This window comes from Nycticebus coucang, chromosome X (assembly GCF_027406575.1).
Source record: "Nycticebus coucang isolate mNycCou1 chromosome X, mNycCou1.pri, whole genome shotgun sequence".
Classification (NCBI taxonomy): Eukaryota; Metazoa; Chordata; class Mammalia; order Primates; family Lorisidae; genus Nycticebus; species Nycticebus coucang.
Genome location: NC_069804.1, coordinates 131,606,753 through 131,626,619, shown reverse-complemented (window position 1 = coordinate 131,626,619; position 19,867 = coordinate 131,606,753). Strand labels below are relative to the sequence as shown.

Sequence of the window (19,867 nt, the reverse complement as noted above, 5' to 3'; positions counted from 1 at the left end):
ATCCTATATATCTACTACTTTGCATCCTTTGATCTATATCTTCTCATTTCCTTTCCTCCCCACCACTCCCCATTGTAACCACTGTTTTATTCTCTTTCTCCATATATTTTACTTCCTTTTAGATTCCACATATGAATGAGATAATGTGATGTTTGTCTTTCTGTGTCGGCTTACTTAGGTTAGAGTAATGTCCTCAAGTTCATTCATGTTGCGGCAAATGGCAGGATCTCCTCCTTTTGTAAGGCTGAATATTTCATTGTGTGTGTGTGTGTATCACAGTTCATTTATCCATTCATCTGTGGATAGGCACCTGGATTGTTTCCATATCTTGGCTATTGTGAATACTTCTGCTATATACCCAAAGAAAAATAAAATCACCGCCAGTAAAGATATGTGCACTGTCATGTTAATTTCACCATTATTTATAATAATGTATTTTTAACGATGTACAAAAGTACTATCCAGGCAGGACTCCTGAAATGGCAGTGAGGACTTTTTTAAATCCACCCCACCATAAAATGAAAATACTGGCAAAATTGTCAAAATCAACTTTTGCTCAACTCTGAAAGTTAAGTAAATAGTTGTCTGAGGAGCATTTATTCAAGAACTGCTAAATAGCTCCAAGGACAGCAGGGTTTGTAGTGCTAGAACTGGTCCTATTCACCTACTCCAACGCCCTTCTCCACAGCTCTACAATAATGAAAAGATAACCCACAGAATGAGACAAAATATCTGCAAATCAGCACACTCCCTGGGTGAAGGGTTCAACTGGAACTTGAGCTTTGCCTAACAAATGCAAACAATGTAACTAATCACTTGTATCCTCATGTTAACTTGAAATAAATTTAAAAAATAGAAATAAAAATAAAACCAAACAACACATTTTTATAAGTTTAAGCACCTGGGGAAATGAAAATATTTATGAACTGTGTTACAAATTATCTTGCCTATTTAAATGAAAATAGACCTTAAATAATATAACATTTTCTTGGTAACAAAAAAAAATCTGCAAATCAAATATCTGATCAGAGACTTGTATCTAGATATACAAAGAACAGTTAATAAAAGGTAAAATAATCCAATTTAAAAAGTGGACAAAGGATCTGAATTGACATTTCTCCAAAGATATACAAATGACCAATGAGCTCAGTAAAAGGCTCTCAACATCATTAGGCATCAGGGAAATGTAAATGAAAATGACAATGAGATAGCCACTAAGAGGTGTACCATCAGAAAGAGAGACAGTAGCAAGTATTGACAAAGATGTTGACAACCTCAACCAATTGACCTACAGGGACAGATCCATCAGGGTTACAGTGGACTTTTCAACTAAAAACTTTTCAAACCAGAAGAGGTAATCATCTACCTAACCTTCTAAAAAAAAAACAATTTTCAGTTAGAAAATTGTTTCTGTATCCTGCTAAACTAAGATTCAAATTCAATGGAGAAATAAATCTTTTACTGACATGCAAACATTAAGGAAATTCACCACAATAAGACCAGCTCATAGAAAATACTTACATGCTTTCTCCACACTAACCATCACAATTGATTTCCAGAAAAACAAACATCCACATACTAAAGGACAAAACCTAGCTTCCACAATGGCACAAGAGATAAAACTAAGCAATGGATTCACACAAAATTAGATGAAAGAAACTCTACCATACTTATCAATTTTCTTGGTAAATGTGAATGGCTTGAATTTCCCACTGAAGAAGCACAGTCTGGCTGACTGAATAAAAAAATCATAAGCCATGCTGTCTTCAGTGATGACATCTAACCTTATTTTCTTCAAAGGAGAAAATAAGACTCACAGTGAAGAGATGGAAAACAATATTTCAAGCAAATAGAAATCAGAAGAAAGGAGGGATTGGAATTTTATTTTCATGTACACGTGGTTTTAAAGCAACAAAAGTAAAGAAAGATTGGATTAACAAATTGTGCTGTATGTATACCATGGAGTACTATTCAGCTATACAAAAGAATGGAGAATTTATTTTTATTGATGTGGATGGTGTTGAAACACATTCTTCTTAGTAAAGTATCATAACAATGGAAAACCAGTATCCAATGTACTCAATACTAACATGAAGTCAATAAATAAACAATTACACACCAACACACACACAAAAATCCCCACAAGTATATTCTAGTGAGTGGGAGAGAAGAGAAAGGAAAGGGAAAAGTAAAGGAGGGAGGATGATTTGCAATTTCTCACCTATTATGCACAATGTAAGGGCATGTAGCACACCCCCTGGGTGAAGGTCACAACTGCAACTTGAACTTTACCTTAGAAATGAAACAATGTAACCTACATCTTTCTACTCTCATATCAATGTGAAATTTTAAAAATTTAAAATAATATCGCCTGTAGTCCCAGCTACTTGGGAGGTGGAGGCAAGAGAATCGCTTAAGCCCAGGAGTTGGAGATTGCTGTGAGCTGTGATGCACAAGCACTCTACCCAGGGTGACAGCTTGAGGCTCTGTCTCAAGAAAAAAAAAAAATTTAAATAAAATACACATAGATGGCACATTTCTTAAATTGACTGAAGCCATCTATGACAAACCCACAGCCAATATCATACTGAATAGAATAAAACTGAAAGATTTTCTACTTAGAACTGGAACAAGGATGTCCATTAGTATCCAAAAGATGTCCATTACTATCACTACTACACAACATAGTTCTGGAAGTTCTATCCAATGCAATCAGGCAAGAGAAAGATATAAGGGCATCAAAATGGGGGCAGAGGAGGTCGAACTCTTGCTCTTTGCTGATGATGTGATCTTATCCTTAGAAAAATCCAGGGTCTCAACAATAAGACTCTTGGAAATGATCAAGAAATACAGTAACATCTCAGGGTATAAAATCAGTGTCCACAAATCAGTACCCTTTGTATACACCAACAAGTCAACTTGAGAAGCAAATCAAGAGCATAATACCCTTCACAGTAGCTTCAAGCAAATGAAATACCTGGGAATATACCTAAAAAAAGACATGAAGTATCTCTACAAAGATAATTAAGAAACCCTAAAAAATGAAATAGAAGAAGACATTAACAAATGGAAGAATAGGGAGAGGAAGCAAGATGGTGGCTGAGTAACAGCTTCTTTGCAACCGGCTGTGATGACAGTGGGGAGAGAAGACTCCAGGTATCTCTGGCTTGTGGGCTGTGCCCAGAAACATCCCTATGGGGATATAGGGAGACAGAGAGAAACTTCTAGACCCTAGGAGGAGGACAAAAGCAGTAGAGAAGTGGGAAGTGGTTGCACTGGGTCTAAGGCTGCCTCAGCTATAACTACAACAACAGCAAGATTGCAGACAGGGAAGTCCTTCCCTGTGGGTTGTTTTGTTTAGTTTTTTTAGTCTTGGGCATTTGGTCGAATTACTTTGGGAGAACTTGGGCAAGAGTGCGGGTGACTTTAAGAATTGTCCAGGGTCTGGGACAATTCTGCTGGGCCAGAAGGGAGGTAACATTGGCTGTGCACCCCACGTGCAGCCATTGTGGGAGAACAGCCCTGCAGGCTCCGCCCACAGGGTTGCAGAGCAAGGCTCAGGCTGGGAGACCTTGGGCAAGTGATCTAGTGACTGTGAGCAGCGCCAAAGGCTGGGACTGAAACACTGGGAAGAGCGGATCTTTCAGTGTTTGGCAGTAGGAAGGCTTCCTTGAAGCCTTGGCCCTCAGGGGCATGGAGTGATGCCAGTTATGGCATACCCGATAAGCAGGCATCCACTTCAGGAGAGATCCCAGTGACAAGTGCTTTCCTGGGAAAGCTTATGCTTAGCCAAGGTTAATGGTTTAAAGTGTCTTTTAAGTGGGCTGAAGAGAGATTCAGGATCTCAACCCTGCGGGGTTTGGGGGCAAAGAAGTCAGCAGAGGCCTCCAGTCTCCATCTCATACAGCTGTATCAGCATTGTGACTAGCATCTCATACCCCAGAACATCACCTGTTGCCCAGACAATATTCAGCAAGACACGTATACTGCTTTTTTTTTTTATTTCAACATTTTCCCCCTAGATTTTTATTTCTTTTCTTTCTTCATTTTTCTAGTTTAAATATAATTTTCCATTGTTGCCTTCTTTAATAATAAGAACTTCATTTTTGCTAGTCTTTCTGCCCCTGTTATTTGGTCTTTCCCCCAGTTTTATCCTGTAAGGTTTTCTGTTTATTTTGGTTTGACTTATAGTATTTTTGTCCTTCCTCTCTATTTGGTGGAGGTGGGTTACCATGTCTGCTCAGGCTGGCAAAGAGCTGCTGATCTCAAGGGACCCACCCAACCCAGCCCCACCCCAGAGGTTGGGGGTTTTTAAGGTGTGTGTCAAAGTACACTACTGTACACCTTTATTATTCTTGTCTCCCTCTTTCTGCGCCTCTCTTCTTTTTGTCAACATTTCCTTTTACTCACCCCCTCTCCTTTCTCTTTTTTCTTTTTTTTTAATCTTTTTTCCCTTCTTGCTCTTAAATCTTCTCATCCTTTTAGTCCTCTACAAAAAGGACTCATCGAAACCTTAGGCCAGAGGCACAGTAATTTAAAGAGCAAGAGGAAGTGAAAAGAAAATTAGGGCAAGGAAACAGATAAAATAAAACCCTCATGAGGAAGAATCAGCAGAAAAATCCTGGCAACATGAAAAACCAGTCCAGAGGAATGCTCCCCACAAGGGACCATGAGGTAGCTACTGCAGAGGATTCCACCTATAAAGAAATGTTAGAAATGACAGAAGGGGAATTTTAAATACAGATGATGAAAACAATGAAGGAAATTGCTGAGAAAATGGAAAATAACCAAAAAACAATGAAGGGGGTGGCGCTTGTGGCTCAGTGGGTAGGGTGCCAGCCCCATATACTGAGGGTGGAGGGTTCAAACCTAGCCCCCTTTTTGTTGCAGATAACTGCAACAAAAAAATAGCCGGGCATTGTAGTAGGCACCTATAGTCTCAGCTACTTGGGAGGCTGAGGCAAGAGGATCACCTAAGCCCAGGAGTTGGAGGTTGCTGTGAGCTGTGATGCCACGGCACTCTACCAAGGGCAATAAAGTGAGACTCTGTCTCTACAAAAAAAAAGAAGGAAATTGCTGAGAAAGTGGAAAATAACCAAAAGAAAATCCAAAAACAGAATCAAATAAGAGATGAACAATATGAAGAATCTAGAAAGCATGTAGCAGAGCTGAAGGAACTGAAGCAATTAATTGAGGAACTTAAAGATGCAATAGAAAGTATAACAGATTAGACCATATAGAAGAAAGACTCTCAGATAGAGGAAAAAGCTCTTGAGATAATTCAGATAGTTAAAGAGGAAGAAAAAAAAGAGAGAGAAAGCAGAATGTTCTAACCAATACAATCAGGCGAGAGAAGGAAATAAAGAGCATCCAAATGGGAGCAGAGGACAAACTCTCCCTCTTTGCTGATGATAAGATCTTATACTTACAGAACCCCAAAGACTTAACCACAAGACTCCTATAAGTCATCAAAAAATACAGTCATGTCTCAATGTCCACAAGTCAGTAACCTTTGTAGACACCAATAACAGCCAAGATGAGAGGCTAATTAAGGACACAACTCCCTTCACCATAGAGTCAAAGAAAATGAAATACCTAGGAATATACCTAACAAAAGAGGTGAAGGACCTCTATAAACAAAATTACGAAAACTTAAGAAAAGTAATAGCAGAGGATATTAACAAATGGAAGAATATGCCATGCTCATTGCTGGGAAGAATCAACATTGTTAATATGTCTAATGTTATGAAGACATATGTTAATATGTCTTCCCAAAGCAATCTACAGATTCAATGTCATCCCTATTAAAATATCAACATCGTACTTTCAAGACTTGGCAAAAATAATTCTTCTTTTTGGATAGAATCAGAAGAAAAACCCATATAGGTAAGGCAGTTCTTAGTAATAAAAACAAAGCAGGGGGCATCAGCATACCAGACTTTAGGCTGTACTACAAGGCTGTAGTGGTCAAAACAGCATGGTACTGGCATGAAAATTGAGACATATAGACATTTGGAATCAAATAGAAAACCAGGAAATGAAACTAACATCTTACAGCCACCTAATCTTCTATAAACCAAGCAACAACATACACTGGGGGAATCCCTATTTAATAAATGATGCTGGGAGAACTGGATATCCACATATAAAAGATTGAAACTGGGGCAGTGCCTGTGGCTCAGTGAGTAGGGTGCTGGTCCCATATACCAAGGGTGGTAGGTTCAAACCCGGCCCCGGCCAAAATGCAACAACAAAAAAATAAATAAACAAATAAAAGTACATCTGCATTATATATATATATATATATATATAAAGATTGAAACTGGACCCGCAACTTTCTCCACTCATAAAAATTGATTCAAGATGGATAAAAGACCTAAAAATTTAAGGCATGGAATGATAAAAATACTCAAAGAAAGCATAGGAAAAACACTTGATGATATCATCCTAGGGAAAGACTTTATGAGGAATACTTCCGTGGCAATTGCAACAATAGCAAAAATGAACAAATAAGACTTAATTAAGCTGAAAAGCTTCTGTACTGCTAAGGAAATAACAACCAAAGCAAATAGATAACCTACACACTGAGGAAGGATACTTGCATATTTTGAATCAGACAAAAGCTTGATAACTAGGATCTATAGAGAACTCAAATTAATCCACATGAAAAAAGCCAGTGATCCCATATATCAATGGGCAAGAGAGATGAATAGAACCTTCTCTAAAGAAGACAGACAAATGGGTAGCAATCATATGAAAAAATGCTCATTGTCCCTAATTATTAGAGCAATGCAAATCAAAACCACCCTGAGATATCATCTAACCCTGGCAAGAATGGCCCACATCACAAAATCTTAAAATTGCAGATACTGGCATGGATGTGGAGAAAAAGGGATCATTACTTTTACACTGCTGGTGGGACTGCAAACCCATATAACCTTTTTGGAAGGAAGTATGGAGAACCCTCAAAGAACTCAAGCTAGACCTCCCATTTGATCCTGAAATCCCATTACTGGGCATCTACCCAGAAGGGAAAAAAATCCTTTTACCATAAGGACACCTGCACTAGACTGTTTATCGCAACTCAATTTACAATCACCAAAATGTGGGAATAGTCTAAATTCCCACCAACCCAGGAATGGATTAACAAGCTGTGGTATACCATAGAATACTATTCAGCCATTTAAAAAAAATGGAGACTTTACATCCTTTGTATTTACCTGGATGGAAGTATAACACATTATTCTTAGTAAAGCATCACAAGACTGGGGAAACATGAATCCTATGTACTCAATTTTGGTATGAGGACAACTAATGACCTAGTCCATGGTGGGGGTGAGAGAAGGGGAGAACAGAGAGAGAGAGAAGGAAGGAGGGGGATTGGAGGAAAGGAAGTGCAGAGAGAGGGAAGGAGGGAGGGAGTGGGGGTCTCAGTGTGTGACACACATTTGAGGGGCAGGGCACAATTATAAGAGGGACTTTACCTAAGAAATGCAATCGGTGTAAACTGGTTTCTTATACCCTCAATGAATCCCCAACAATAAAAACAATTTTTAAAAAATTAAAAAATATACAAACAATGGGAAAAATATACCATTCTCAGGTCTGGAAAGAATCAACATTGTTATAACACAGATTTAATGCAATCCCCATTAAAATATCAACATCATACTTTGAAGAACTTGAAAAAATAATTCTTTGCTTTGAATAGAACCATGAAAAAAACATATATAGCCAAGGCAATTCTTAGTAATAATAACAAAGCTAGAGGTATCACTATACCAGACTTCAGGCTTTATTACCAGTCCACAGTGATCAAAACAGCATGGTATTGGCACAAAAATAGAGACACAGACATATGGAATAGAATAGAAAACCAAGGGATGAAGCCAGTCTCTTATTGCCATCTGAGGTTAAATAAAACAAAGAAAAACAATAGGAAAAGAATCCCTAATCAATAAATGGTGCTGGGGTTAACCTCATGTAGAAGACTGAAACTAGACCCACATCTTTTACCACTTACAAAAATTGACTCAAGATGGATAAAATATTTAAATCTAAGAAATGAAATTATAAAAATCCTAGAAGAAAGTGTGGGAAAAACTCTTATGGTGTCAGCCTGGGGAAAGATTCTCTGAAGAAGACTTCATTGGAGATTGCAACAACAAAAATAAACAAATGGGACTTAGTTAAACTGAAAATCTTCTGCACAACTAAGGACACACAATTAAAGAGAATAGATGACCTTCAGAATGGGAAAAGATATTTGCATGTTACGAATCTGACAAAGGGTTGTTAACTAAAATTTACAGAGAACTGAAATTAATCAACGAAAAAAGACCAAACAATCCCATCTATCATTGGGCAAGAGATTTGAACAGAACCTTTTCTTAAGAAGACAGACAAATGGCCAACAAAAACATGAAAAAAAGGCACATCATCCCTAATCATCATAGAAATGCAAATCAAAACTGCCCTGAGATATCACCTACCCCAGAGAGAATAGTCCATATGACAAAGTCGCAAAGCTGCAGATGCTGATGGCGATGTGGAGAGAAAGGAACACTCTTATATAGTTGGTGGTATTAAAAACTAATACAGCCTCTATGGAAAGAAGTATAGAGAATCCTCAAAGTCATCAAAGTACAGATTCCATTTTATCCTGCATTCCCATTACTAGGCATCTACCCAGATTAAAAAAATCATTTTACCATAAGGATATTTGCACTAGATTCTTTATCACAGATCAATTTACAATTGTCAAGATGTGGAAACAACTCACAAATGAACTAATAAACTGTAGTATTTGTATACCATGAAATACTATTCAGCCACAAAAAAGAGACTTTACATATTTTGTTTTAGCCTGAATAGAGTTGGAGAACATTATCTTGAATAAAGTATTACAAGAATGGAAAATCAAGTATCCAGTGTACTTAATACTAATATGAAGCCAGTAGATCAACTAGTACAAACCCACACAAGATATAAGCTCAATTTAATTCAAGTTGGGGGAAAGGCAAAAGAGGGAAGGAGGAGATCAGTGTTCTCCTCCTACCTAAGAGGCCCAGATGGGTGTGGGACACTGATATAATATGGGCCTTACCTAACAAACACAGTCATTGTAACTTAATCATTTGTACTCTCATATTAATCGGAAATAAAAAATAAATATATAAATAAATTTATTGTTCCCATGGAACAGAGCCCAGCACAGGTTTCTATGTTATCAGTTTAGCCAGCCTCCTATGTATGTAGCGATTTCTACTTTAGAACACAAAGTTCTGTGCAAAAATTCACTGGAAAACCCTGAGCTCTCCTTCCAACTCTAACTCAGCTGTCCCTTTCCAATACTTCCATCACTCCTTTGTTTCTTAGCACAATTGTCCACACCAATAGCTATAAGAGAGGTCACATCCTTTGGGGTTCAGGGGATAAGAAATGAGGGAAGGCTTCACAAAGAATATTTCATTTACCTTGGTCCCTGAATGGTTTATAGAAATGGAGGAAAAAATATTCCAAAATAAAAAGAGTAAAAACAAATGCATGAACAGCAAAGTATCTATGAGCAAAGACTGTGGGATCATTTGGGGGTTGAAATAATAGGTCCACTAGATGTGCCATCCTGGCCACTTTATTTAACTTCTTTGAATTTCATTTTTAACTATTAAAAACTGGGATGATAGTGTGCCTGTCTCTGGGTGTTGTGAGAATTGAATGAAGTCGTATAAAATACCAGCTGTCAATCGAGAAAAAACAATCACCACAAAAGTTGTAAACATGACCCATTTTTAACAAACACTAGTAGTTAACTTTGCTATTGTTGGTGAATTTGGGAGAGAAGTTTGAAAATGTATAGTGAGATCATACCAAGGTAGAACTTTAAATATCAGGAAAATATTGAGGGAAAAACTAGATTGGAGTGAACAAAGTCAAAGCTTGTATATAGAGGAGAAAAGAAAAAGGAAGGAGGTGGGGAGGGAAGATAGGAAGGAAGGGGAGAGAGTTCAGGAAAGAAGGGGAACAGAGGGAGAGGGAAAGAGAGTGGGGGTTGCTATAGGAAATGGGAAAAACTAGACAGTTATTCATAATTCCTTTATAGCTCATTAATTTTTTATTTATTATTATTATTGGCAGTTTTTGGCTAGAGTGGGGTTTGAACCTGCCACCTCCGGTATATGGGGCCAGCGTCCTCCTCCTTGAGCCACAGTGGCTGCCCTCATTAACGTTTTATTTCTTGTCTAGCAATCCCCTTTAGCTGTGAGCTTCATATGAAAATGGATCATCTCTATTTTCACCACTCTATAGACAGAGACTTTCTTCAATGACTGGAACATAGTAAATACTTCATGTATATTTGTTGAATGAATAGGAATTATGAATTATGACAATGAGGAAAAGATAAGCAAAAGAAAAGATTCCAAGTATTCAGGCATAGATAACTGTGAGGCTACAGAGATCAGAAGTGCAGAAAAAATAATGAGTTTAAATTTTGGACTTAGAGCTTGAGAAGTGTGTAATGTATGCAGGTGTTCACAATTAGTAACATTCATGTGTAACTGCATTTCAGAGAAGCAAGGGGTGTGCAGGTAGGTTCTTGAGACTCATTAGCATAAAAGTATCAATTGAGATCATGCGGACAGTGGGAGGTTCTTAATGTGGGAGACACCCCGGAAGTGACCGAAGGCCGAACCAAGCAGAGGAAAGAATAGAATACTTGGAGAACCAGTTGCGGTTAGAAGTAGAACAAAGGGAAGCTCTACAGAGAAAATAAGAATATTGAAAATATGAGAAGACACAGAAGAGAATGGTCTCAGGAAGACAAAGGAAGATACCAAGGAAGAAGTAGCCATCATTATGAGGAGGCACATTCCAGCTACTCATGGTAAGACTAGAGCAATGCCTAATTAGACAATAAAATAAGTCATTTGATGGGCTTGAGATGGATGGGTTTTCAGGGATAATGGGGCACAAAACCAGATCATTAAGGTAGTTATATTGCTTGAACTGGAATTCCAACTACTTTGTGACCCTATGTAGGTTCACTGTGTTCAATCTTTTAAAGGGAGCAAGTAAAATAATAGCAATTACCTTAGTTTATAAGTAAGTGTATGTAAAACTGCTTAGCAAAGTATCTTGTACTTGGTCACCACTGAAAATTTTAATTGAATGGCCATTAAAATGTAGAAAATAGCACTGAAAACTGATTTTTGTTTGGGGTGTGCAAGATTTAAAAATGCATTCCAGAATGAACTGGATGAGACTTTTATTTTGGTTATGGCTAGTGTGAAAACAAATAGTGAATAATTTTAAGCTTACTGCAGCGACATCAAACTTTGACTCAGTGAGGATCCACTATTCCAGAATGTTCCAGAACGCTAAACCGTTAAACGGTTCTCTACCAGTCATGCGCAGTATGATTGTGAGCCGTTTCTCAAGCCCTGCCTCCTTTCCGATAGCCTAAGGCTCTAGCGGGTATCGCGTTTTTTCATTTGTCTTCCCGGCTTTGGCTCCGCCTCCTACAGCAATTGGACCCTTTCCGTGTAAGGCTTGTCCCGGAGGATGTCCTGGGAAAATTAGATTATATTGGTTTTAAGTATGCTGTTTACCAAGGCAAACTTATTTCTTTTAAACTAAGTTAATAAATATCAAACAAGTAGAGGGGTCAGTGGGAACTAAAGAAAAGTGTGATTGAAGTTTGGAGCATCGGAGTGCTTTTAACAACGGACCTAGCTACTTCCGGGAGAGAGTGGGCGGGTAGAAAATTCTGTACGTTTGGCGGGTTTTGCTCTCTTCCTAAATATTTGATTATTCCGCAGGCGAAGTAGCCGGTCACGTCACGACGTAGTGACTGCTCCACTGGCGGAACACGCCGCTGCGGGTTCCCCAATGGCTGCGTCTGTGGTGAGTGCTACGGTGGCGGCAAGGCGGCTGAGCGCCTGAGCTCGGGCGGCTGAGGGGAGGGGCGCTGGGGCCGGCTGGCTGCTGGTCATGTGGGTAAGGTGGCAAATCAGGGCCTGGCTCGCCCGGCAGAGAGGTGGAGCCCACACTGCTGCTTGCCTCGCTGACCCACCCCACCAGCGGCAGCAAAAGCTTTTGGTACCAGAAAAGACCGTAAAGTGGGGAGTAGCTAGGGGATGGGTGTTTCAGTGTGGTGTTTGGGGAACACAGTCTCCTCCTATTTGTTATCTCCCTCCCTAAAAACCATTTTTGATCGCCTGAGAACGAAATCAGATTGGCGATTCATTGTTCTTAATTCAAATAATAGACTGGGACCGGTAAATGGGGGAGAAGGTAATTATTTCTCAGTCCTCTTGCTCGATTCTCAATTTAGTTGCTTGTTTTCGGTTTTACAAGTCTTTTACAAACACCTGTGACTGGGTAATGTGAGAAAGTTTCCTAAGTGGAGCCGCCTACTCTGCAAGTAGTTGAACTTCTTTCATATTATGTCTTTATTTTTAACATTCTACAACTTTGGGATTTGGTCATAAGTTCTTGCTTGAGAAGAAAATAGGACACTTTCCTAGCTTACTCTGTGTCAGTTTTCTCTGTCATTCCCCCTTTTTTTAAGGTCCAGGTGGCTCATTTTTATTAAGGTGAATATTTTGTAAAATATTAATTCTAAAGTATTTAGAATTCTAAAGTATTTAACTACTTTTATCAATCTTCTATATGAAAGATTGAAAAAAAATTCTTTGAGATTATTATGTCCTAAAGACAAGTACCTCAAAACAGTGAACATTTTTTAAAATGTAAACTTTTGAGCCCTTAAAACGTCCAAATTTGTATGGAAGAATGTGGACTGTATATAGAGCTCCATAGTGGTTGAAATAAATCAACTTCTGTTGGGGGTTTTGTGTTTGTGAGGGATTATAATCTACGTGTCTGAAATTTTTCTTGTAGGATTTTAAAACTTATGTAGATCAGGCATGTAGAGCCGCCGAGGAATTTGTCAATATTTACTATGAGACAATGGATAAAAGAAGACGAGTGAGTGTTATAGACTTTACTGCTCTTTTTAAAATACTAGTTCTTGTTTTGAGCCATCTATTCATCTGACTTGCATAAGTGATAACTGTGAACTTGTTCTTTAAAAGCAAATTGCTTAGGGAAAGATTGGTATGGTGTTAGTGGAAGTATGAACTCTGGAGTCCCAGCCCTGGTTTACCTTTACCTAATCCCTTGACCTGGGACAACTTGCTAACTTCTCTTAACCTTATTTTATTTTTAGGATGGTAAGTAAGAATTAATTTAAATACTAAATGAAGTCCAGCATATATTTATATATTTACTTAAATATTTAAATATATTACCTTTTTTTAGTCCCATCAGTTAACCAAAATGTTTAAAGTAGTATTAGTACTAATGAAGGGTTCAGTCATGATGGAGAATGTTTCCTCATTTGCTCCTTTTATTCCTTATATTTATAGATAATTTCTGATTAAGGCTACAGCTCCCATTCACAAAGAAGATCCACATTAGCTTGGATACTTTTAGTCTTCAGTAGACCAAAATCTCACTTTATAAGCTTTTTCATTGTGATTTATCCCTGAACCATATTTTCTAAGTAACTGTTTTGGTATGTTGTCAAGCAAGTTTTTCCTAGATCTCTTATCAGCATAACACTGTGTTTTAGAGAACTGCTGTTACTTTGCAAGCATACCCTATCTCTAAAAACCTAGTTTTTAAGGCGGAAGAAGTACCTTGTACTGGTGTTTGATGACTGGCACAAAAGGATGTAACAATAGATGTTTATCATGCCTTATTGTTTTCTAAAATAAATTGGCAAATGAAGGCAACTTAGTTCATTACCAGGGACAAGATATTTGTCGGCCCTTTAACACAAATTAAATTTTAGAATTAAGCAAACAGTGTGCCCTGTGGTCCTAAAGAGTTAACTGTTGAACATTTGCCTCATTTGGGCTTTAACTTAATTGATTTTAAAAATATCTGCTTTAGCAAGTACTCATATTCTTTTGAAAAGTATTCTAATAGAATACTAGGGAAAGGAAATAATTCTTCTCAATATATTCAAGTATTAAATGATTCATATGTGTATAACCACAAAGACTAAAGTGTACAGGTAGGGATTGATTGACAGCTTTATTAATTCTCAGAATTAGAAAAGGATGAGAGATTAAAATGGATTGTGGCTGCATGTGCTTGCAACTTGTGATCATTTAATTCATTTTAATACAGAAAACAAGGCTTTGAAACCTCAGTTTGGATGCTGGGTTTTCTCATTGTGGCTTGAGTAAAATATGAAAAATATTTTATGGCCTAGTTTATGAAGAGTAGGATAATATCTATTTGAGGCCAAGATTATAAGACAGATACCTTGTTCACATTGGTTTACACTGGAGAGAGGGATGAAGGGGAGTGGAGATGGAGATAGAACCATCAAAGTGTTTATATACCATCTGTAATCTTTTAATTCATTTCTATAAGATGCTTACCTACAAGCAAAATGCATTCCCTTTTTAAAATTTCTCTTTCTTGTTAGGCACTAACCAGGCTGTATCTGGAGAAGGCCACCTTAATATGGAATGGAAATGTTGTTACAGGGCTGGATGCCCTGACTAATTTTTTTGAGATGTTGCCTTCCAGTGAGTTCCAGGTCAATATGTTAGATTGCCAACCAGTTCACGGTAAGATCATGGTCTTCCATGGTATTTCCTTTATTTTGCTTTAGTAAGCACTGAGCTTTTACATTAAAAGCAGCAAGCAACTTATAGTGATAGAAATACTTATTTGAGCAAGTTATGATTAAAAATTTAACTGTCCAGTCAAACTTTTGGTCTTCCTGTAGATCAGTGGTTCTCAACCTATGGCAACCCCTTTTTAACAATGAAAATACGGGCGGCGCCTGTGGCTCAAGGACTAGGGCGCCCGTCCCATATGCCGGAGGTGGCGGGTTCAAACCCAGCCCCGGCCAAAAAAAAAAAAACAATGAAAATACATTGCAGCATTAGGAAATGAGAACCACTGCTATAGATGCTTCTCACTCCAGAGAGCCGCTAGTAGGTTTTGATGGATGGTGTGATTACGATTTATTAAAATTGGTATGAGAAATTGAGATTAAATGTGATTTTTGTTAATGGAGAATAAATATTATCTATTTTCCCTATTTTTATGATTAGTGTGTTTCAGTATCTTAGAGCCTCTTCAAATTTCACAGAAATTTACTCTATTACATGAAAGGATGACTTTTGGCTAGACAGAATTTGGTTAAAAATAAATTGATGGCTTCCATGACTTGGAAGAGGTGTGAGAGGGTAGAGGAAAAGGGAGGCCGGGAGGAGGAAAGGTATTTGGTGGGACCTCACCTAATGTACATAATGCAAGGGTACATGTCAAAACTATTAAGAGTAGAGTATAGCTGGCACCTGTGGCTCAAAGGAGTAGGGCGCCGGCCCCATATGCCAGAGGTGGCGGGTTCAAGCCCAGCCCCGGCCAAAAACTGCAAAAAAAAACAAAAGCGTAGAGTATAAATGCCTTAACACAACAAATAAGTGAGGTGAAGGTTATGTTAACCAGTTTTATGTAAGCATTCCAAATTGTACATAAAATCACTACATTGTACCCCATAAATGCATTAATGTACACAATTATGATTTAATAAAAATAAATAGGTTGGTGCAGTTTATAATATTAACCTCTAGATGGGGCCCTAAGTGTCTTAAGTTGTGGTTTAGGGCAATTTTTTTCTTTATAGTTCCAAGAACTATAACTTAAGAAACAGAACACGAATACGTTCTGTTAGAAACCCAATGAAATTACATACACGAATCAAATGGTCCTGTGTTAGATATAAGCTCTTCATTTTGAAACTTTAGAATATTCCACATACTTATGGACTGAAAATAGTTTTAGTGTCTTTGAATGAGTATTTAGTTTTCTGTCTTTGGATGTGCATACTTAATAGTATTCTCAAGGTAAAGAAAGCTTATGAATTTTTTTTTAGCATTAGGTCATAAGCAATGTATGGTAAGCCTGAAAATCTCCTTATTTAAAGATAGAAGCTGACCTCTTCTCTTTTTGTTTGCGGATAAAGAGCAAGCTACCCAGTCCCAGACTACAGTTCTTGTTGTGACCAGTGGAATAGTGAAATTTGATGGAAACAAACAACACTACTTCAACCAGAACTTCCTGCTGACTGCTCAGTCCAGTCCTACCAACACTGTGTGGAAGATTGCAAGTGATTGCTTCCGTTTTCAAGATTGGGCTAGTAGTTAAGGGAGGGAGTCCATTCTCCTTTCATCCATTAGTTCCAGCAACACAAATTTATGTGAAATTCATTCATTTTATTGTAGAAGCATTCTAAACTAGTATGTGATAAGATAAAATTAATTTCTTTAATTTTTTTATTCCTGGCAGCACCTTTTCTAGCAGCTGCCAATTTGAATCATTGCCCTTAAGAGCTTTAATGCTAGGTTTTTACATGCCTTATCTACATTCTAGTAATGGCATTCTTAAAGTAATATCAAATACATGATTTTGGTACTAACATTCTCACTGTGAAACCAGCCTATAACAAAAATAAAATCCTTTTATGATGCTGTCTATGAGATATTAGCACAACATAGTTGTGAGAGGAAGTGGAGCTTTTTTGGTTATCAGGTTAATTGTATAGTTTTGAAAACACTTGTCTGTTTTCAGTTAACACTGGTAATGCAGTTTTAATATATGGCTTTTTCAAATCAATGCAAACAGTACAAATTTAGATTTATGCAACTACTCTGACATATTGGACTTACATATAGAGATATCTAGTAGTCTTTTGTCATATTAAATTTCTCATGTTGGCATGTTTTCTTATGACATAAATTAAATCAAGTACAACTGTAAAATATTCTCAGTTGATACCTGAATATTGGGTACATTTGGTGGCTTAAAAGCAAATCTTTGTCAAAAGATTTTTCTTGGCAGCTCTATGTCTATAACTGTAGGTGATGAATGATTGTAGAACTAATAGCTTTAATGGGAGAATTGGAAATAAGACATACAGAAATCGAAGGTTGAGGCCAGATGGTAAATTCTGGGTACATACTTTCTACCTCCTAAAAATGTAGCTTATTTTCAGGATTTAAACCACTTAAGTTAATAGGTATCCTTGTCAAATGATCATGAGTGTCACTTTTGTTCTAAGAATTATTTTTTTAAGATCTTTCCACTTGACCTCATGCTTGTCACCAATGTTTGTCTCATTTATTCAAGAACTTATGGGGGTAAAATGTCAGCATAAACCTAACCTTGTAACAGGGTCTAACACAGAAGTTGGAAACAAAGCCATTGCTCTCTCTTTGTGACACCCTTAACTTCTAAGTCTTCCATGTGAATTTTTAGGCCTAAAGTCTTCCTATGTTTCACACCCTGCCCCCCGCCAAGTAAGTGTTTTTTCCCCCTTGTTTTCTATTGTCAACTTCAGTATGTTTTCCTTAATTTTTTAGATTAATTACTTAATTTTATGATTTGTTCTTCCATAAGGCATTGAGCAAGTAGATCTGTTTTAAAACATCAACATCTTCTACTATGTGGCTAAGTCACTGTCTTTTTAAAGAGAAAATGGAGAAACAGCACATCTTCATGATAAACTTAACAAATTGGTTAATTTTATGTCTCAACTTCTAAAGAGAAGAAAACAAGCTTTACTTTCTGTTTAAACTTTTAATATCTTTTCCATTTTTTAAAGTTCTTAAGCTAGATAAGCCAGTTTTATTTTTACATTGCAACCAAAATCAATGTTTATTACCACTTAATTTTAAAACCAATAATTAATTGTGTTGCCCCAAACTATATACTATATTTTTATATAGTAACACAATAGAATTAGAATAAGATAAAGGGGTAGAACTGATGAAATTTAAACTACACTTTCTTGTAGCACTGATCAAAATTTACATATTATATTCAACTAAAAGTGAGCTTTTTATTTAGGATTGGTTTTCTAAAATCACAGCTTTAGCAACAACAATCAGAATGCCCAAATACTGCCCTTCCCATTGTGGAGAATGATCTCAAGTAAAAACCGCATATGACTAGCAATAATTGAATTAGTATTATAATTCAATTATAGCAATAATTATAATTAGTATTATATTGAATGGTTATGTATTGTTCACAATTATATGTTTTAAGATCTGTATATTAATTTCTTTTCCAAACTCTGTATACTTTCTTTTCTTTTTTTTCTGGTTTTTGGCCAGGGGTAGGTTTGAACCTGCCACCTCCGGCATATGGGACCGGTGCCCTACTCCTTGAGCCACAGGCACCACCCGAAACTCTGTATACTTTCTAAATGGCTGGAACTACTCTTATATGGACTAAACTGTATTTTTGACATGCTCATATTTTTGTAACTTTAAAGAATAAAATTTGCCTTGTGACAAGTTTTCTCAAACTCCTTTTATGGTCTCTTAATTTTTTTTTCTTGATTTTTGTTTTTAAGGATTCATAACAGGTATTGTTTCTTTAAAATATTAAGTTTTTTAAATTAAAACACATTAGAGTGAATGTGAATAAAGGCTGCAGATACTTTATCCCAGATTTATGCCATATCCTAAGACCTTCTATGTGACACTTTACTTCAACAATACTCTACAATTCTCTACCTTTAGTGTTTCTCTAGAAAGTCAGACTGAGAGTGGCCAAGAACTATTTTGTACTACTCCCAGATTCTGCCTAAAGTTTAACCTAAACATTTGCTTTCTTAGTACTGAACTTCTGGTGTGAGCCAAGGAACGGGAGGCATGAAGGGAGTGCTGCCCTTTGTGGCCCTCTCCAACTAATGGAAATCATGGGCTTTTAAAGAAGGAGCCATGTAACCTGGGGCAGGTCGTGGTGTAACTAACAACAGGCTAAGTGCACTGGGGCAAGTTATGACAGGTGGTGAATCTTGGTCAGGAAGTCTGCCCAGAGACTTTTACAATCTCAGCTCCTTTATCTTGCAAAACATCTACCTTTTCTGAAAACAACTTAAAATGTCAAGTAGTTAGCTAAGGGAGAGGATTCTAAAAAAGACATCATTGAAATTTGTTCACAGAGCTGGTTTATAATTCTCTCTTTTAGTTCATTCTTCAATTGTAGGGGATCAAGATGTGTCTCTGTCTACTTCCTACTGAAGTGGGATATAGTTGGGATATGAAAAATGTTGGGCTTGTAACTGAAACATTTTAGTAAATATTGTTGAATTGGCCACCTGCTCCCTATAAAGGTGGTAAGGTATATCAAAATATTGATAAGTATGCATACCCATCTGGGATTGCTCTGAGGAAATATTGGCCCAGTGTTCCCCAGATGTAATATCTACCCTAAAATTTCCCTAGTTTTTCAAGAAAATAGTTTTAGATAGCTAATCCAGCAGTGAGATAAATTAGGGGAAGCAGCAATAGATTGAGAGATCTTAAGGGTTGTCTTGCCAGGCAAACAAAACTCCCCAAAGGACAAACGTACATATTTTCAGGCATCCCAAGGAGTAGGACTTGGGCCTCAATTACCTTTTGGGCAGTAACCACGGCATCTTCAATTTTGCATTGTCCATGTTCTGTAAGGCTGTTTTTGTCTGTAAAGAACTACTCATTTAGGTCTGACCCTGGCTGGCCAGTCAAATCCTGGAGTCTGGAATACCCTTTGTTAATAATCCGAATATAATCACAGAATGGGGAATGAGAATCCATAGGCACCAAAGTGGCTGGATTGAGTAGACACCACCTTCAGAGTTACATTAGGATTATCTAACCAAATAGCCTGATATTTAGCCATCTGGTCACTGGCCATTAACCAAAAGCCTCCTTTATGTTTTAGCAGGGGTAATATATAATGCATTGAGTGAACAGTCACCAGTTGTCCAAGGGTAAACTTTTCAGCT

At 37.3% G+C, this 19,867-nt stretch overlaps 1 protein-coding gene across 4 annotated transcripts; it reads left to right on the top strand.

The window, feature by feature from the left end:
• The first annotated feature begins 10,787 nt into the window (after positions 1-10,787).
• Positions 10,788-17,954, top strand: NXT2 (nuclear transport factor 2 like export factor 2). Of its 4 annotated transcripts, none has more exons than XM_053581019.1 (5): positions 10,788-10,885; positions 11,820-11,904; positions 12,904-12,990; positions 14,504-14,648; positions 16,055-17,954. In XM_053581019.1, exons 1-5 carry the CDS (start codon positions 10,788-10,790, stop codon positions 16,234-16,236), a joined length of 597 nt encoding a protein of 198 aa, XP_053436994.1. In that variant the 3' UTR covers positions 16,237-17,954. The 4 variants fall into 4 exon arrangements, with proteins under 4 accessions (XP_053436994.1, XP_053436991.1, XP_053436992.1 ...); XM_053581016.1 differs by lacking the exon at positions 10,788-10,885 and adding an exon at positions 11,444-11,543; XM_053581017.1 differs by lacking the exon at positions 10,788-10,885 and adding an exon at positions 11,578-11,596.
• The last annotated feature ends 1,913 nt before the right edge of the window (positions 17,955-19,867 follow it).

Bases quoted from the DNA above. Each gene is read 5' to 3' on its own strand.
- NXT2 (XM_053581019.1), top strand. From the start codon at position 10,788: ATGAGAAGACACAGAAGAGAATGGTCTCAGGAAGACAAAGGAAGATAC. The intron at 11,905-12,903 runs GTGAGTGCTACG...TTTTTCTTGTAG, and splicing joins CCCCAATGGCTGCGTCTGTG to GATTTTAAAACTTATGTAGA. The intron at 12,991-14,503 runs GTGAGTGTTATA...CTTTCTTGTTAG, and splicing joins CAATGGATAAAAGAAGACGA to GCACTAACCAGGCTGTATCT.